The sequence below is a fragment of the Oncorhynchus clarkii genome, chromosome 10 (assembly GCF_045791955.1).
Source record: "Oncorhynchus clarkii lewisi isolate Uvic-CL-2024 chromosome 10, UVic_Ocla_1.0, whole genome shotgun sequence".
Taxonomy (NCBI): Eukaryota; Metazoa; Chordata; class Actinopteri; order Salmoniformes; family Salmonidae; genus Oncorhynchus; species Oncorhynchus clarkii.
The window spans coordinates 43,450,450-43,469,906 of NC_092156.1; the positions used below are offsets into that span (position 1 = coordinate 43,450,450).

General features: G+C 42.6%; 1 protein-coding gene across 4 annotated transcripts; it reads right to left on the reverse strand.

Moving 5' to 3' along the window:
* Window positions 1-321: 321 nt before the first annotated feature.
* Window positions 322-18,530, reverse strand: LOC139418525 (steroid hormone receptor ERR1-like). Of its 4 annotated transcripts, XM_071168067.1 has the most exons (8): window positions 18,020-18,163; window positions 7,258-7,375; window positions 4,278-4,661; window positions 4,007-4,123; window positions 3,684-3,797; window positions 2,885-3,052; window positions 2,345-2,614; window positions 322-1,809 (listed from the first exon to the last, which is right to left on the reverse strand). In XM_071168067.1, exons 3-8 carry the CDS (start codon window positions 4,654-4,656, stop codon window positions 1,556-1,558), a joined length of 1,302 nt encoding a protein of 433 aa, XP_071024168.1. In that variant the 5' UTR covers window positions 4,657-4,661; window positions 7,258-7,375; window positions 18,020-18,163; the 3' UTR covers window positions 322-1,555. The 4 variants fall into 4 exon arrangements, with proteins under 4 accessions (XP_071024168.1, XP_071024167.1, XP_071024169.1 ...); XM_071168066.1 differs by lacking the exon at window positions 7,258-7,375 and having other exon boundaries at window positions 18,020-18,530; XM_071168068.1 differs by lacking the exons at window positions 7,258-7,375; window positions 18,020-18,163 and adding an exon at window positions 6,767-6,911.
* Between the last annotated feature and the right edge of the window lie 927 nt (window positions 18,531-19,457).

Consider the following 19,457-nt stretch of genomic DNA (forward strand, 5'->3'; position numbering starts at 1 on the left):
CAACCAGTCTAATCTATTCCATCCTTCATGTCAGGGACCGTCTCCTACATTTACAGACTTCAGCTCTCATTGGCATGTTCAAACATTTTCTTTAACAGTGAAAACACACATTCATAACGGTTTTCAGTTATTTCTAGTAATACGTCTATTCCACGTTGGTTCAATGTAGTTTCGTTGAAATTACGTGGAAGCCACATTGATTCAACCAGTGTGTGCTCAGTGGGTTTGAAAAGGATTAAAACTATGGTATCTGTCAGACTGGGCTGGAGCTTCCCATATGAGGCTGAATATACGAGTACGAGGACCTTCAGGTCAAAACAACAGTCTTTCAGCGGCTGCAAGAGCAGCAGCAATCTGTTCCGCTGGCACAACAATGAAAATATAACCGTTTAAATTCCTAATTTTAGTCCCAAGTCAATTTGATCACTCATAATGGCCAATTCAGTTAATCAAACTAACGGTTTTAAGCAGCACATTCCATCTGAATCAGACGGGTTGGAGAGGACTAGCGAAGAGATCTGGAGAATCAATTATTCCAAAAAGTAGAACTGTCGCTCCCCCCCCCCCCCCCCCCCCCCCCCCCGATTTTGCTGCACCTTCATTGCTTCAATGTGGTGCCAACACTGCAGTAAACCTTCCCTTCTGTCTCGCACACAACTACTTGAGCAGTATTCCATTTTTTGTGTACCTATTGAGTCTACTTACAGTATAAATAAAATCTAACAACTTCCAAGTAAAGAGACACGTCAACATTTTGTTGACAATCATAATACTCTTATTTTCTTAGACTAATAATCAATTGCACAGCCTTTTATAAAGCAGTTTTTCCACACCCACCTGGCCACCTAAGCCTATATGTATAGCCAGTCATTGCCATACGAGTCACAACTATTATTTTTCTTGCAATTAATTGTATGTAAAGTATTGCTTAAAAACACATTGCAAGTAATTCATATGAATGCATTGTAAGACTGTGTATGTAAAGAAACCTACAAATACTCTTATGGGTGCATGTCGGTCTGACCCCATACTGCAGTCATTGTCAATGGCTATTTCTTTGTCTGGTATTTTAGTATGGCTTTTGTGTGGAGGGAGGTAATTGCATCGTTCGCAATAAAGTCTTAGCCACAAGGTTACAGTCTGGTCTTAGATATCTCACTGCAGTCCTTCAGTAGTTTATCATCTGAAGGTTAGGGATAGTGGGCATCTAATATGATTCTGTCATTCAGATTGATTTGGATGTAGTTTATTCCCATATTTGAACTGACCGAGTCTTGGAGTCTTTCAACAAAGTTTGGCGTTATATTCCACCATCAACCTCCACAGAGGGCATCTAATACATGTACATGGGTTCTCTCTGTTTTTAAACACACTTGAATCTCTGAAGAGGTCGATGAAAAAAAAAAAAAAAACAATCCAGAGACAATCTCCACATTCTTCATTATTAAAATCGAATAAAAACTTCTCCAATCACACCAGCCAGTCATTCATTCTTTGCAGATTCCCTGTCTCTCATGCCCTTGCATCCTCTTTCCTTGGCTTTCCTCTCTTCTCTCTAGGGCGAGTCCATCATGGCTTCCAGCATCTCTAGGAAGAGTTTGTGCATGGGCACGCCGCCTCGGGTCTTGATGCTGTAGAAGGTGGTGAGGGCGCGACCAGCTGTCTGGCGGAGAAGGGGGAGGGTGAGGAGGAGACGCCCCGCCCGCTGGGGGTCCTCGGGGCGTCGCTGGCACTCTAGCTCCAACAGGGTCTGGTGAAGGAGGTCCCTCAGCTTCTGCACCGCCTCTATGTCCTCTATGTACACAGAGTCTGGCAGGGGAGAGGGGGAGCATGGTCAGCGTGTATTTCTAAACGCTTCCTTTTGTCTTTTGGACAGAGGGTTTTGTAAGATTGTGTATGGCAGTAAACGTAGGTGATTAAGTAATAGGACGCAATGGTCCCTAACGTGACAAATATAAAATAAATAGTGCCTTTGTACGCTAAGCAGACCGTGGGGGTGAATTTGCTGTTTACAGTAATCGTCTGTCAGTCCCTCAGGGCTGGAGTTATATGCACTTCAACAATCTCCTCAGAGAATGGGACTGAGACAAATCTTTACTAATCTGTCTGCGCTGATTTTTTTGGGGTGTAATTTTCTCTGAAATAAACTGTTTGGACCAATCTGCTAAATGAAACTGAAGTAGAGTAGTGCTTCCAATAAAGAATGTTAGTAACTTATTGTGCATATGGAGGGTTCGATATTTCAGTCTCACCTACTGCTTTCATCACATTTTCATGTTATGTCACTCCACATAATGCTGATTGGATGGATATTCTATGATTATACTTTGTATAGCTAGTTTACCTGAGTTGGTGAGTGCGATGGCTTTGAGCATGACAAACTCCTCCCGGTCCAGCTGCAGGGAGCGGAAGCGGCGGGCCAGCTGGCTGACGGCTGCGTTGAGCTCTGTCAGTCCAGCCACGCGAGACATCTCCTCGTCAAGGACAAAGTCCTCAGCGAACACTACCTCATCCTCACAGCCCAGGGAGCGGAAGGCCACACCCAGCACCAGCACCTCCAGCCACACCGACTGCAGCACCGACATCTGGTCTGCCAGGGACAGCGACAGGAAGCCTGCAAGGGTGGACACATGAAGGGGAGGGAGGGTTAAGGTTAGAGCAGACTGACTGCTCAATCACTAGGCAGACAGCTGATACAAAGAGACTGCATTCTAGTCCCTGAATAAGACATAGTGAACCACTGCAGGGCTACTGATAAGTGCTGAGGGCTAGTTCCAACCAACTTATTTCACCGTAGACCCATACTACATTCCTATACACTCCTCCATTCTCTTCCCATGCCAATCTCCCTCCCCCACCCACCCCTCTTCCCTACCCCCTTTACCGGGGATGTGTTTGGCCCAGCCGATGATGACGACCAGTTCGCGGTCGGCGAGGTCACAGAGGGTGGTGAGTGTGCGCTGAGCCGTATCAGGCTGCAGGGGATCAGGCATGGCAAACAGTTTCTCTGGCTCTGCCACCAGGAGGTGGGACACAATGATGCTGGAGGATCCTGGGTCACACACACACAGAAAGCAAGCATTATGGCACAACAGCTGTTACATTTACCATAAAACAAAAGATATTATGTTAATATAATGGTTTTGTTGGGAAATGAGGGCTCTTTAGAAAACTTGCCTGCACAGTTGTGTTCTTTCTTTTTCATTTTACCCCTTTTTCTCCCCAATTTTGTGACATCCAATTTATAGTTACAGTCTTGACTCATTGCTGCAACTCCCGTACAGACTCGGGAGAGGCGAAGGTCAATAGCTGTGCATCTTCCGAAACAGAACCCAACCAAGACACACTGCTTCTTGACACAATGCCCACTTAACAAGGAAGCCAGCCACACCAATGTGTCAGAGGAAACACCAAACACCTGGCAACCGTGTCAGCGTGCACTACACCCGGCCCAACACAGGAGTGACTAGTGTGTGATGGGACAAGGACATCCCTGCCGGCCAAACCCTCCCCTAACCCGGACGATGCTGGGCCAATTGTGGGCCACCCCCTGGGTCCCCCGGTCACGGACGGCTGCAACAGAGCTTTGACTTGAACCCAGAATCTCTAGTGCCACTCTGGAGGCCCACAGTTGTGTTCTTTCAAGACAGAACCTGACACGGTCTTCTCAGTCTCTTCCTTACCTTTCTCCCCTTCCTTCCTAAGCGGTAAAGCGGCACTCTGATAGGTCGCGCTCTCCACCTCTGGACGTATTTTATACTTCTGCCTCCCTCCTCTGACTCGGTCCAGACGGACTCCTGCGACACACAACACCGCGACAATGAAGAGAGCGTGATAAAGAGAGTAGGGGAGAGGGAAAGAGAGACAACGAAGTTCCCTTTGCTTGGAGAAGGAGATAAAGAGGCAGCTCTTAATCAAATAACTACTTGTCACAAGGCATCAAACAGTGCCTCCAGACCAGACCAGACCAGACCGGTCCAATAAGGGCTTTGGATCATATGCTCACCCTCTTTTAGCATGCCCACTTTGAGGCACTTGGTGAAGCGGCACGCCTGGCAAGCCTTTCTGCGCCTCTTGGTGATCTCACATTCGTTTGACGCCGGACAGCTATATTCAATGTTACCTTAGGTAAGGCAAGTTGGTGGAAAGAAGGACGGAGAGATGAGAAGGAAGAAAAAAAACAGCGATATGAGACTTTTGTCAAAGCAATCAAGGTCTACCCCATTTCAATCCTCATACTGTCACACACTCAACTTCACCCCCACAAGCATCCTTACCCTGGATGGTTCTCTTGAAGAAGGCCTTGCAGGCTTCACACGAGGCTACACCGTAGTGGTAGCCAGAGGCTACGTCTCCACACACTAAACACAGTCTCTTAGGTAGCGTGCTCAGGGCATACTTGCACCGCCCTCCTCCGCTACCTGTGGATCCCTCCTCTGCCCCATCCCCACCCTCCTCCTTGAAGTGGCAGCGCAGGGCTGGGGTGTACAGATGGGGTGAGTAGTGCCCAACCCCGTCTATTCTATTTCCACCTCCACCACTCTGGGAGGAGTCTGAGGAGGCTCCCCCTGGGCTGGCCCGGCCCCCACCACCTCCCTCTGGACTGCTGGGCTCTGCCTTGATGTACAGGTCTGACCGACGCTCCCTGGAAGACATGGTCACTGCAGATGGAGGGAGAGCGATGGGAGGGGGAGGGAGGGAAAAAAAGTGAGACAGATGTATTAGACTGTCACACACCCACTTCTAATGTGCCACCCTTTCATTACATTTTAGTATCAATAGACCCATCCAGACAACCAGGACAATCATCAATCCTGGCAGGTAGCCTAGTGGTTAGAGCATTGGGCCAGTAACCGTAAAGGTTGCTAGATTGAATCCCCGAGCTGACAAGGTCAAAATCTGTTGTTCTGCCCCTGAACGAGGCAGTTAACCCACTGTTCCTAGGCAGTCATTGTAAATAAGAATTTGTTCTTAACTGACTTGCCTAGTTAAAAAAATAAACATTAAGATAATCAAAACTGCCGCTGAATTATATCACTAGCTTGACAACTGACAAGTCACGACGAACACTCCTTTGGGTCGACTGTCAAGCCTTCAACGGAGAACTGCATAGACTGAACATGATGTTTGCACACGCTATGCGTGTCCTTTTCCCTTATTAAACACATAAACAAAAAAATGTAGGCCTACTGGAGCTTGCAGTGTGTGTGCCTATTGCCTAATAAATATACCGCACAGCAACAACAAGTAGCCTATAAGAAAAATGGCTGCAGCAAACCAGCAAAGAATAATCTGACATAATGGGATATTTTGAAGAGACAGAGAATGGGGAGTGAAGGGCGAGTGAGAGAGTGTGTTTGTGCGTGCGTAAGTACTGTATGTTTGTGCTAAAGTGAGTGCTAAAATGCTACGGGCTGTGAGAGAGACCATAATCTCAGCTCCAACCTACTCTGCCCTCTCCAGATTAGGGTAATTAATCCACAGCAGAAGAGCAGCAATCCCTTAATGAAACCCACATAAGGAATTCCCAGTAAGGAGATGGACAACACTCTCCATTATGTCCCACCAGAACAGCATCAGAGTTCTGTGTTCTATTGAATGCTGACACTTTTGCAAGGGCGATTGTACAATTCACTTAATCATCTGAACACTTTCAAAATGCAATGTAAAAATGTAACTTCAAATACAGAGATTCTGGGATTATGACAGCACACAGACAGGGATTGTGTAAAACAGGGAATTTCTGTCTGAACTCTAGACTGTAGGCCACTGGGTTTACCCCGACTCCTCCTTTCCTTTCCACAACTCAGCAGGTGGTGAAATGTGGAACATAGTACTTCTTTTGGTCCAGTGGCCCAATGCTTCTCAAACGCTGTACACTCTGGCCGGTAATCTTTACGCCTTTACATAACATGTCCACCCTACTACAGTGTAAAGATTGTACGGCTGTTGTAGCTCCCACATTTGGCATGGATGACTATTTATTTGTATTAATTCCCCATCATCTGTGATAAAATTCTATAATTAACATTGTCTGATAATGATGATCCCTAGCCACAGATAAAAATACTTTCCAGTCTTCACAAATTAACATGTCTTAGACTTGAAGTGCCAAAACAGACATGTAAATGATCTGACAAATGCCGGGAGGTCTTCACCCCCCGCCCCCCTAGTTAGCTAGGTAGCAAGCTAAAGGTGTTAGCAGCAATGCCTTTGCTAGCTATTTGAATGCACTTGAAGCCGGGCAAAGCCATTCGTGAGATTGTGAAGGAGGCAGGTTGAGCAGATAAAGGAAAGAGTGAGGACAATAGGAAAATGAATGCCACCGAGCAGGTAAAGGAAAGAGTGAGGATAATAAGAAAATGAATGCCACATCCCTATTATGTTGCTAGAATTTATGAGGAATGTGGCTATACAATTAGCTAACGTTACAGCTAGGTATCACAGTTAGCCGTGTTAACAAGTGAAGTTCCATTTGTGGCGTTTGTACATCCTCAAGACAACTAGCCTTTCGGGCAAATATGAACTATTAAGATCTGTGTGGATGTTCAGGTATTTAGCTGAATGGAAAACGTACATTTAGTTAACAGCTAGGTAGCTAAAGTTAGTTCATCACAACTTTAAGGGCTAAAGAAATTAACCAGGCAGTAGCTAGCTAGCATACCATTCGTATGTGTTGACTTTTCTCATCAGGTGACATCAACTTACTTCTAGCTAAGCTAGCTAGTTAGTTACCAAACTGACTAGCCCAACTCCCTCAAGGTACCTTGAGTTCCCCAAGTATCTGGTTGCCCTCGGCGATATTACCACGGGCGTTTGTGTTGACAGGATACACAACGTAGGTAACGCGCTATAACGCTTCTAAAAACGTGTCGAATTCAAATGTTGGTTTTCAGACAGGATTGGAGAGATGGGAGGTCTTGTGCATGATAGGAAGTAGCTACTAATATTTCAATGACAGAGAAGGGTGACACAGTACTGGGGTAGTGGCTACTACAGTTCGCTGCATATGACAAAAGGCAGGGGGAAAAAAATAAAAACACTTTACCTTCTGATCTGTCAAACTGTTATGAGGTTTATCCACAGGCTGAGAGGCCAACACTTTATCTTAGTGCTTAAAATCAATCAGTTTGACCATATCTTCAAAATAGTTTCAGCATACAACTTCACAACAGCAATATTTAGATCACTGGCTATTTTACTTCCATAATTATTGGTGGTTCAGATTTGATTAAAGGCCATATAAAAAGCAATTACCTGTGTGCTGTGCTGCAGGAAAGCCTTATTGGTCTCTTCTGCTGGTAACCCCACTCACTCTATATTGGTTTAGAATTGTGGCTATGGTCTGGGTAGAACAGTCCAATTATTAGGAAACCTAAGAAGGCAGACAAAACATTTACTGATTTCTCCTCACGCCATGTCTTATTATGTTCATGTTCAAAATCCATGTGTCCTGAAGAGTGTATCACAGGACAAGGACATAACATATTAACTCTTGGTCTCCCAATTCTGACTTTATATTTTCGAAATCTTAACTCCAACACTATATAAATGGTTGCTTTATCCAACATAAGCCTGAAGATGCTAGCATTCATCCTTGTCATAGAGGGGTCAATCGTATTTTAAGCACTCTGTCTAGGTGTTTCAAACTTATTAGGGTATGGAAATGTATAGCCAAGAAAGTGTGTGTGTGTGTGTGTGTGTGTGTTGGAGAAAGAGAGTTACAGAGATTTGTGAAAAGCTTTGTAAAACTACTAAGCTACTCCTAATCTCTAAACCAAATAGTAAGGTATAACTGAGTGACTGTATCATACACTGTGTCCTGTTCTCTTCATCAACACCATTTGGTTTAAATTGCTAGACAGAAGTCGAAACCATTGCTTTGACTTTCTCACAGGCACAATTTAGCTCATTGCAGTAGCCTTTTCTCATTACCATACAAGCACTCAAGCACATGTTTCTGCACACTACACCCAGCCACCCCTCCCCCTTACTCTCACCCTCTGACACATTCCAAAGGTCAAAGTCACAGGAAAGCTTGAAGGACAGATAGAGTAACTGCAATTCTGCCTCTCTCTCACACACACACACACACACACACACACACACACACACACACACACTTAAATTGGGTGATAATTCACAAAGTTTTGAGAGAAGGGGGAAAATCAAATATTGGAAGAAATGTTAGGGGATAAAATGACAAAATGGGTAAAATTACTGGGTAAAATATAATGATAAAATATCTCTGATTTACATGCATAAGTATAACATTTTCATATTTGAAGTTAAAAAAAAATACTTGTCTTTGGGATATGACACAGTGCCATAACTACTGTTCACACGCATCACAATAGTTTAATCTAAAGTGAAGCTTTAAAACTTTCCAGTTTACCCGACAGACAAATAACAAGTCTAAAACAGTTACTACATAGCGTCATCTGTTTACTAACTCCAAGTTCTGCATGATTATAGCTCATCTAGTGCATTATAAAAGGGTTTAAAAGGCTTTGAATGACCATTGTGAGCTCTGAGCACAGTAAACCTATCTTGACAGTTGACACTTCAAACAATGCCAACAGCATCATCAAAATACCCTTATGTCTCTACTTCCTTTGTCTGGTATTAGTTTTTTAGTTAACTATATACAGTACCAGTCAAAGGTTTGGACACACCTACTCATTCAAGAGTTTTTCTTTATTTTTAACATTTTCTACATTGTAGAATAATAGTGAAGACATCAGAACTATGAAATAACACATATGGAATCATGTAGTAACCAAAAAAGTGTTAAACAAATCAAAATACATTTATTCTTCAAAGTTGCCTTTTGCCTTCATGACAGCTTTGCACACTCTTGGCATTCTCTCAACCAGCAATACACTGAATGCTTTTCCAACAGACTTGAAGGAGTTCCCATATATACTGAGCACTTGTTGGCTGCTTGTCCTTCACTCTGAGGTCCAACTCATCCCAAACCATCTCAATTGGGTTGTCAGGTGATTGTGGAGGCCAGGTCATCTGATGCAGCACTCCATCACTCTCCTTCTTGGTCAAATAGCCTTTACACAGCCTGGAGGTGTGTTTTGGGTCATTGTCCTGTTGAAAAACAAATGATAGTCCCACTTAATGCAAACCAGATGGGATGGCGTATCGCTGCAGAATGCTGTGGTAGCCATGCTGGTTAAGTGCGCCTTAAATTCTAAATAAATCACTGACAGTGTCACCAGCAAAGCACCCCCACACCACCATCACACCTCCTCTTCCATGCTTCACAGTGGGAACTTCACATGTGGAGATCATCCGTTCACCTACTCTGCGTTTCACAAAGACACGGAAGATGGAACCAAAAATTCCACATTTGGACTCGTCAGACCAAAGGACAGATTTCCACTGGTCTAATGTCCATTGCTCGTGTTTCTTGGCCCAAGCAAGTCTCTTACTCTTATTGGTGTCCTTTAGTAGTGGTTTCTTTGCAGCAATTCAACCATGAAGGCCTGTTGTGATTTGTGTATGTTACTTGAACTCTGTGAAGCATTTATTTGGGCTGCAATTTCTGAGGCTGGTAACTCTAATGAATTTGTCCTCTGCTGCAGAGGTAACTCTGGGTCTTCCTTTCCTGTGGCGGTCCTCATGAGAGCCAGTTTCATCATAGCATTTGATGGTTTTTGCGACTGCACTTGAAGAAACATTCAAAATTCTTGAACTTTTCCGGGTTGACTGACCTTCATGTATTAAAGTAGTGATGGACTTTCGTTTCTCTTTGCTTATTTGAGCACTTCTTGACATAATATGGAGTTGGTATTTTACAAAATAGGGCTATATTCTGTATACCACCCCTATCTTTTCACAACACAGCTGATTGGCTCAAACGCATTAAGAAGGAAAGAAATTCCACAGATTAACTTTTAACAAGGCACACCTGTTAATTGAAATGTATTCCAGGTGACTACCTCATGAAGCTGGTAGAGAGAATGCCAAGAGTGTGCAAATGTGTCATCAAGGCAAAGGGTGGCTACTTTGAAGAATCTGGTCTGATGAGTCCAAATATTAGATTTTTGGTTCCATCTGCCGTGTCTTTGTGAAACGCAGAGTAGGTGAACAGATGATCTCCACATGTGTGGTTCCCACTGTGAAGCATGGAGGAGGAGGTGTGATGGTGTGGAGGCGCTTTGCTGGTGACACAGTCAGTGATTTATTTAGAATTCAAGGCACACTTAATCAGCATGGCTACCACAGCATTCTGCAGCGATACGCAATCCCATCTGGCTTGTGCTTAGTGGGACTATCATTTGTTTTTCAACAGGACAATGACCCAAAACACACCTCCAGGCTGTGTACAAGGAGAGTGATACAAGGAGAGTGATGGTGCTGCATCAGATGACCTGGCCTCCACAATCACCCGACCTCAAACCAATTAAGATGGTTTGGGATGAGTTGGACCTCAGAGTGAAGGAAAAGCAGCCAACAAGTGCTCAGTATATGTGGGAACTCCTTCAAGTCTGTTGGAAAAGCATTCCATGCGAAGCTGCTTGAGAGAATGCCAAGAGTGTGCAAAGCTGTCATGAAGGCAAAGGGTGGCTACTTTGAAGAATATAAAATGTATTTTGATTTGTTTAACACTTTTTTGGTTACCACATGATTCCATTTGTGTTATTTCATTGTTTTGATGTCATCACTATTATTCTACAACGTAGAACATAGTACAAATAAAGAAAACCCCTTGAATGAGTAGGTGTGTCCATACTGTTGACTGGAACTGTATGTAAATGTTCCTTATCTCAGAGTAAGAACTATTACAGCACAACTGTTCTGTGTAAGTGAGGACTGAGGAGTATGACATATCTAAAGTTCATGAAAGCTTTGCATGCGCCACACTGTGGAGACATTGAGGACAGCAGAAGTGGGCCTTGCCCACTTATCTCAGACTGGTGAAAGGTTAATTGCAAAATGGGATTATTGCTTCTTTAATCTCTGTTAACTCAGAACTAAAGTAATGTGTAATTGGTCAGATGCTCGATTAAGTTCTGGGTCCATACGTGTAAAGATAAGAAATAGAACGAGGATTCGGAACGAAGAGCTCCACCCTCTCTCTTTGTAAGTTACAGACAAGTCTATGGGCCAATTGTTCCCTCCCCTTCCAAAATTCGAAAGATGCTATCACCTGCGAAATCATGATTGCCAAAAGCACTGGAACTTGTGCTGCTCGTTATCTCAATCTCACGCATACAGTTGTATTCTGAAAGATCTATGATACCATTTACAGTGGGGCAAAAAAGTATTTAGTCAGCCACCAATTGTGCAAGTTCTCCCACTTAAAAAGATGAGAGAGGCCTGTAATTTTCATCATAGGTACACTTCAACTATGACAGACACAATGAGAAAAAAAATCCAGAAAATCACATTGTAGGATTTTTAATGAATTTATTTGCAAATTATGGTGGAAAATAAGTATTTGGTCAATAACAAAAGTTTATCTCAATACTTTGTTATATACCCTTTGTTGGCAATGACAGAGGTCAAATGTTTTCTGTAAGTCTTCACAAGGTTTTCACACTCTGTTGCTGGTATTTTGTTTATTTCCTAATAAATGGAAGACAATTGCTCCCACAGTTGATTTCTTCAAATCAGGCTGCTTACCTATTGCAGGTTCAGTCTTCCCAGCCTGGTGCAGGTCTACAATTTTGTTTCTGGTATCCTTTGACAGCTCTTTGGTCTTGGCCAAAATGGAATTTGGAGTGTGACTGTTTGAGGTTGTGGACAGGTGTATTTTATACTGATAACAAGTTCAAACAGGTGCCATTAATACAGGTAACGAGTGGAGGACAGAGGAGCCTCTTAAAGAAGAAGTTACAGGTCTGTGAGAGCCAGAAATCTTGCTTGTTTGTAGGTGACCAAATACTTATTTTCCACCATAATTTGCAAATAAATTCATTAAAAATCCTACAATGTGATTTTCTGAGTGCTCTGGAGCAGGTTTTCATTTTGCTCAGTTCATCTTTCCCTCGATTCTGACTAGTCTCCCAGTCCCTGCCACTGAAAAACATCCCCACAGCATGATGCTGCCACCATGCTTCACCGTTGGGATTTTTAAATGTAGCCTTTATTTAACTAGGCAAGTCAGTTTAGTACAAATTCTTATTTACAATGACGGTCTACACCGGCCAAACCCAGACGACGCTGGGACGATTGTGCACCGCCCAATGGTGCTAGGTTTCCTCCAGATGTGACACTTGGCATTGAGGCCAAAGAGTTCAATCTTGATTTCATCAGACCAGAGAATCTTGTTTCTAATGGTCTGAGAGTCCTTTACGTGCCTTTTGGCAAACTCCAAGCAGGCTGGCATGTGTCTTTTACTGAGGAGTGTGTTCCGTCTGGCCACTCTACCATAAAGGCCTGATTGGTGGAGTGCTGCAGAGATGGTTGGCCTTCTGGAAGGTTTTCTCCTCCACAGAGGAACTCTGGAGCTCTGTCAGAGGGACCATCGGGTTCTTGGTTACCTCCCTGACCAAGACCCTTCTCCCCAGATTGCTCAGTTTGGCCGGGCAGCCAGCTTTAGGAAGAGTCTTGGTGGTTCCAAACTTCTTCCATTTAAGAATGATGGAGGCCACTGTGTTCTTGGGGACCTTCAATGCTGAAGAAATTTTTTGGTACCCTTCCCCAGATCTGTACCTCGTCACAATCCTGTTTCGAAGCGCTACAGACAATTCCTTCGACCTCATGACTTGACTCTGACATACACTGTCAACTGAGGAACCTTATATAGGTGTGTCTATATACAGTTGAAGTTGTAAGTTTACATACAGTTGTGGGCATATTTTTGAGAATGACACAAATATGAATTTTCACAAAGTCTGCTGCCTCAGTTTGTATGATGGCAATTTGCATATACTCCAGAATGTTATGAAGAGTGATCAGATTAATTGCAAAGTCCCTATTTCCCATGCAAATGAACTGAATCCCCCAAAAACATTTCCACGGCATTTCAGCCCTGCCACAAAAGGACCAGCTGACATCATGTCAGTGATTCTCTCGTTAACACAGTTAACACAGGTGTGAGTGTTAACGAGGAAAATGCTGGAGATCACTGTCATGCTGATTGAGTTTGAATAACAGACTGGATGCTTCTAAAGGTGCTTAGAATCATTGTTCTTCCTCTGTCAACCATGGTTACCTGCAAGGAAACACGTGCCGTCATCATTGCTTTGCATAAAAAGGGCTTCACAGGCAAGGATATTGCTGCCAGTAAGATTGCACCTAAATCAACCATTTATCGGATCATAAAGAACTTCAAGGAGATCAGTTCAATTGTTGTGAAGAAAGCTTCAGGGCGCCCAAGAAAGGACTGTCTCCTAAAGTTGATTCAGCTGCGGGATCGGGTCACCACCAGTACAGAGCTTACTCAGGAATGGCAGCAGGCAGGTGTGAGTGCATCTGCACGTACAGTGAGGCGAAGACTTTTGGAGGATGGCCTGGTGTCAAGAAGGGCAGCAAAGAAGCCACTCACAATTTTGCCTAAGAACACAGCCATGAATAAAGAATGGTACCAACACATCATCTGAGAGCAACTTCTCCCAACCATCCAGGAACAGTTTGGTGACGAACAATGTCTTTTCCAGCATGATGGAGCACCTTGCCATAAGGTAAAAGTGATAACTAAGTGGCTCAGGAACAAAACATCGATATTTTGGGTCCATGGCCAGGAAACTCCCCAGACCTTAATCCCACTGAGAACTTGTGGTCAATCCTCAAGAAGCGGGTGGACAAACAAAAACATCTGTCATCAGCCAAGACATCAGTCAGGAAGTTAAAGCTTGGTCGCAAATGGGTCTTCCAAATGGACAATGACCCAAAGCATACTTCCAATGTTGTGGTAAAATGGCTTAAAAAAAAGTCAAGGTATTGGAGTGGCCATCACAAAGCCCTGACCTCAATCCCATAGACATGTTGTGGGTAGAACTGAAAAGGTGTGTGCAAGAAAGGAGACCTACAAACCTGACTCAGTTACACCAGCTCTGTCAGGAGGAATGGGCCAAAATTCACCCAATTTATTGTGGGAAGCTTGTGGAAGGCTATCCGAAATGTTTGACCCAAGCTAAACAATTTAAAGTCAATGCTATCAAATACTAATTGAGTGTATGTAAACTTCTGACCCACTGGGAATGTGATGAAAGAAATAAAAGCTGAAATAAATCATTCTCTCTATTATTATTCTAACATTTCACATTCTAAAAATAAAGTGGTGATCCTAACTGACCTAAGACAGGGAATTTTTACTATAATTAAATGTCAGGAATTTTGAAAAACTGAGGTTAAATGTATTTGGCTAAGGCGAAGGTAAACTTCCGACATCGACTGTAAGTCATGTCCAATCAATTGAATTTACAAATGTTGGACTCCAATCAAGTTATATAAACATCTCAAGGATGATGAGTGGAAATAGTATGTACGTGAGCTCAATTTCAAGTCTCATTGGAAAGGGTTTGAATACTTATGTAAACTTGATTTAAGTTTTGTATTTATTTAAAAATTTGCGAAAATTTCTAAAAACATGTTTTTGCTTTGTCATTATGGGGTATTGTGTGTAGATTGATGAGGCATTTTTATTTAATCCATTTTAGAATAAGGCTGTAACGTAACAAAATGTGGAAAAGGGATGGGGTCTGAATAATATACAGCCTGTTTTGGTGGAAGGGAGTTTTGGCCTTCCACGGTGACGTCACCATGGGATAAATGAGTTAATAGACCAATAAGAAAGAGTTCCAAACCTCTGCCAATAACAGCTCGTTTTCAATTTCCACCTCCCCACTCAAAACAATTCCCAGACAGTCCAAGCAAAATTCTCATTTGAGAAATTGCTCTTAGCTAAGAATATTTTTGTTTTAACTTTAAATGGTAAAAAAAAGAAAACAATCACAGTAAGGTACTTCATTGTTACCCAGAAATGATTTGACATTGAGATAAAAACGGCTGCATCAGACCTTTAAGTTTCAAGTCACATGCACAAGTACAGTGAAATACCTTTCTTGCAAGAAACCCAACAATGCAGTAATCAATAACAATGTAATACTAAAAATAACAAGGTAGAAAAAAACAAGATATAAAAAGAAGAAGAAGAATAAGATGATAAAGTAAGTAAGCATACTATCTATATACAGGGTCAGTTCCAGTACCATGTTTACAACGTGTAGGGATACTGGATCAGGAATCTCAATCAGGTCCTGGATGGCCATAATTTGCACAGGTCATTGCCTTGGGAGACTATTCCAGGGGTGTCAGTTGTGTACAATTATGTACAGTGCCTTGCGAAAATATTCGGCCCCCTTGAACTTTGCGACCTTTTGCCACATTTCAGGCTTCAAACATAAAGATAGAAAACTGTATTTTTTTGTGAAGAATCAACAACAAGTGGGACACAATCATGAAGTGGAACGACATTTATTGGATATTTCAAACTTTTTTAACAAATCAAAAACTGAAAAATTGGGCATGCAAAATTATTCAGCCCCTTTACTTTCAGTGCAGCAAACTCTCTCCAGAAGTTCAGTGAGGATCTCTGAATGATCCAATGTTGACCTAAATGACTAATGATGATAAATACAATCCACCTGTGTGTAATCAAGTCTCCGTATAAATGCACCTGCACTGTGATAGTCTCAGAGGTCCGTTAAAAGCGCAGAGAGCATCATGAAGAACAAGGAACACACCAGGCAGGTCCGAGATACTGTTGTGAAGAAGTTTAAAGCCGGATTTGGATACAAAAAGATTTCCCCAGCTTTAAACATCCCAAGGAGCACTGTGCAAGCGATAATATTGAAATGGAAGGAGTATCAGACCACTGCAAATCTACCAAGACCTGGCCGTCCCTCTAAACTTTCAGCTCATACAAGGAGAAGACTGATCAGAGATACAGCCAAGAGGCCCATGATCACTCTGGATGAACTGCAGAGATCTACAGCTGAGGACAACAATCAGTCGTATATTGCACAAATCTGGCCTTTATGGAAGAGTGGCAAGAAGAAAGCCATTTCTTAAAGATATCCATAAAAAGTGTTGTTTAAAGTTTGCCACAAGCCACCTGGGAGACACACCAAACATGTGGAAGAAGGTGCTCTGGTCAGATGAAACCAAAATTGAACTTTTTGGCAACAATGCAAAACGTTATGTTTGGCGTAAAAGCAACACAGCTCATCACCCTGAACACACCATCCCCACTGTCAAACATGGTGGTGGCAGCATCATGGTTTGGTCCTGCTTTTCTTCAGCAGGGACAGGGAAGTTGGTTAAAATTGATGAGAAGATGGATGGAGCCAAATACAGGACCATTCTGGAAGAAACCCTATGGAGTCTGCAAAAGACCTGAGACTGGGACGGAGATTTGTCTTCCAACAAGACAATGATACAATGGAATGGTTCAAAAATAAACATATCCAGGTGTTAGAATGGCCAAGTCAAAGTCCAGACCTGAATCCAATCGAGAATCTGTGGAAAGAACTGAAAACTGCTGTTCACAAATGCTCTCCATCCAACCTCACTGAGCTCGAGCTGTTTTGCAAGGAGGAATGTGAAAAAATTTCAGTCTCTCGATGTGCAAAACTGATAGAGACATACCCCAAGCGACTTACCGCTGTAATCGCAGCAAAAGGTGGCGCTACAAAGTATTAACTTAAGGGGGCTGAATAATTTTGCATGCCCAATTTTTCAGTTTTTGATTTGTTAAAAAAGTTTGAAATATCCAATAAATGTTGTTCCACTTCATGATTGTGTCCCACTTGTTGTTGATTCTTCACAAAAAAATACAGTTTTCTATCTTTATGTTTGAAGCCTGAAATGTGGCAAAAGGTCGCAAAGTTCAAGGGGGCCGAATACTTTCGCAAGGCACTGTATATAAACCCTGGATTGCTGATGCTATGCATTGGGCAATAAGAGGCTTTTATGCCACCGGTCAGCCATATTGGCACTCCCCAGAAGAATCAGTCCTCCATAATAGGAATGAGTGGAATTCTACAGTATTGAAATAGAAAAATGTTTTTGTCAAAATTACAAGTTTTTAAAGTATGTTGTTGTAGTGGGGACAGTAACATAACTTTCCCAAAAGTATGTTTAGCTCACACAATATACTTAAGTATGATTTTAGGTAGAATAACCGTGGCAAAAAAAGAAATGTAGACATTAATAAATGCATTTCTATAGCTTTCAAAATAGGCTTTACAACGGGGTGTGTGTGTGTGTGTGGGAGGGGGGGGGGGGGGGGGGGGCAAGGAGGCGCGTTGACTTCAAAACAGTGCCCCCTGTCAGTCATCTAGTGTGTATATATATATAAAGCCTAGCTCAAGACCAAAAATGTAAAAGTAGGCTTTGCCATACCCAAGGTTTAGCTGGACTGACGCCATTGCATATTCAATTGCATTCTGAACACCGATTAAATGTAGGTTACTAACTCAACAGCAGTTGAGAAACTGGACTGTATGTGTGTTGAACATGACTGTGTAAAGCATCAGACTGTTCAAATTATGGTTGTCACTCAGTATGCCATCAAATACTATTGGTCAGGACTAGCCTTTACCTGGAGAAAATAATTTTATGCGTTAGGCAAAGATCAGAAACCAGAAGTAGTTCATTGCAATCCAAAAACCATATCCACTATCGCTAAAGTAAAGCTACTTTATACATTTGTTTGGTTCCATTTCATACCAAACTGGTTGGATTGATACATGCTGTAGACTTCATGGGAATCTGTAGATGACCAAATTGTGCTGAAGACTGACAGTACAGGTAGGCTATATACAATAGGTTATAGAGGGGGTGGATCTTGCTCAATGGATCAGTCACGAAGTCCTAGAGACACAACACACATGCCAAAGCATTCGGTAGTTTATTATTACAGCAACGCACGGTTACCATTATCGTTGTCACGCAAAGTTAATCAGCTGCGGAATAGAGGAACCGTGCGAGCCAAAGTAATACAGTAAACTATATGTGCACAGATTTACAATGTTGACCATTATGAAATACTTACTTGTATTTGTGAGAACATCGCTGGAAAGAGTTCTCAACACAGGCAGTACCGTAGCTACGGAAGCCACAGATAACTCCACTACAATGATGTATGTCGACCGGTTTAGCCACAGTTAAGATCACGGTGTTTTCGACATTGCCACAAGAGTGGATGCAGATCGTAAACCCCCCCCCCCCCCCCCCCCCCACCCCCCCAAAAAATATCCTATAACATTTATGTAGGCCTATATTTAAATAGCAGGATCTCAGAGGCGACGAGTCGTCGTAGCGCAAAATGTTTCCAAAATTATTGCTTGAAGATAAAAACAATGTATCAAGGGCCACAGCGTTGAAAGAATGATTGCAGGTGATACAATTGGTCAACCCGATTTGGTAGACTATTTAATCCATAGGCTATTCTTTTATCCAGCCTAGTCCCGCATATTGATGTTACTTTCTGTAGCCTACTGTGTGTTCTATATTATTTTCGCTGCTACAATTGAGGCTCTAGTTACGTATATCCCTTATCCATTCTCCTCCCTCTCTCCATTTGCGTCTGCTGTGTCTCCGTAATCCGTTACGTCCGTGCACGCCCTCCAATCCAGCCTCCTTCTATTAGCGTAATCGGCGTTGCAACAATGAAAAATCCTAGGTCTTCGGTAGTCTAATGTAGCGTCTGCCTGACTCACTGGTGTAGTTTTAAAAAAAATACGACCCATGTATTAAAAAATAAATGTTGTGATCATAACCCAGGCCATATAGGTCCTATACTATTTAGATCATTCTCACTACCAACATGAGAAAGCACAGTAAAATTATCTGGTTTATTCTTGTATCTAATATTGAATGATATACTGTCTCTAGGCTCCAATGCAAACCAGTAATATGCCATAATTTGTTTAATTAACAGGTTTCAGGGATTTCAATAGAAATGTAGCCCACATTTGACATGTTAAATAGTTGGATCGATATAATGCCTACTACCCCGTAGTTGGGCCTACAAACTTCCATAAAGGCTGCTCTTTGGATTGCCTATGCAGTTTGATCATTTGTAGGTCTACTTCATTTCTGAGGTGGCTATTTGATTATGCAATCCGCATTTACTTAGGCTACACAATGTAAATTCTGCACTTCAAGTGGTTTATTATACGCCAATTTACAAAATTCATTAGGCCGACATTCGTACTTTTTTGTAATGCAGTGGAATTCATGTTCCCCTATGGATAACACCACACCATAGTAAATCACACAGCGTTTAGGATGGCATGGAAAATATTTGCAGCCACGCTTAGTCAACTCCGTCTTGTGACATTGACCCGGCTCACTCCGCTACAGGCCCCACTCGTCAACTGCTACACCGAGTTTTTGGATCGAGGCGAAGGAAGTGGGGGTCAGTGGATGACTGTAAGGAGATGAGAAGAGCTAGAACCGGAGTCTCGAATCCGCTTGGTAACATGACC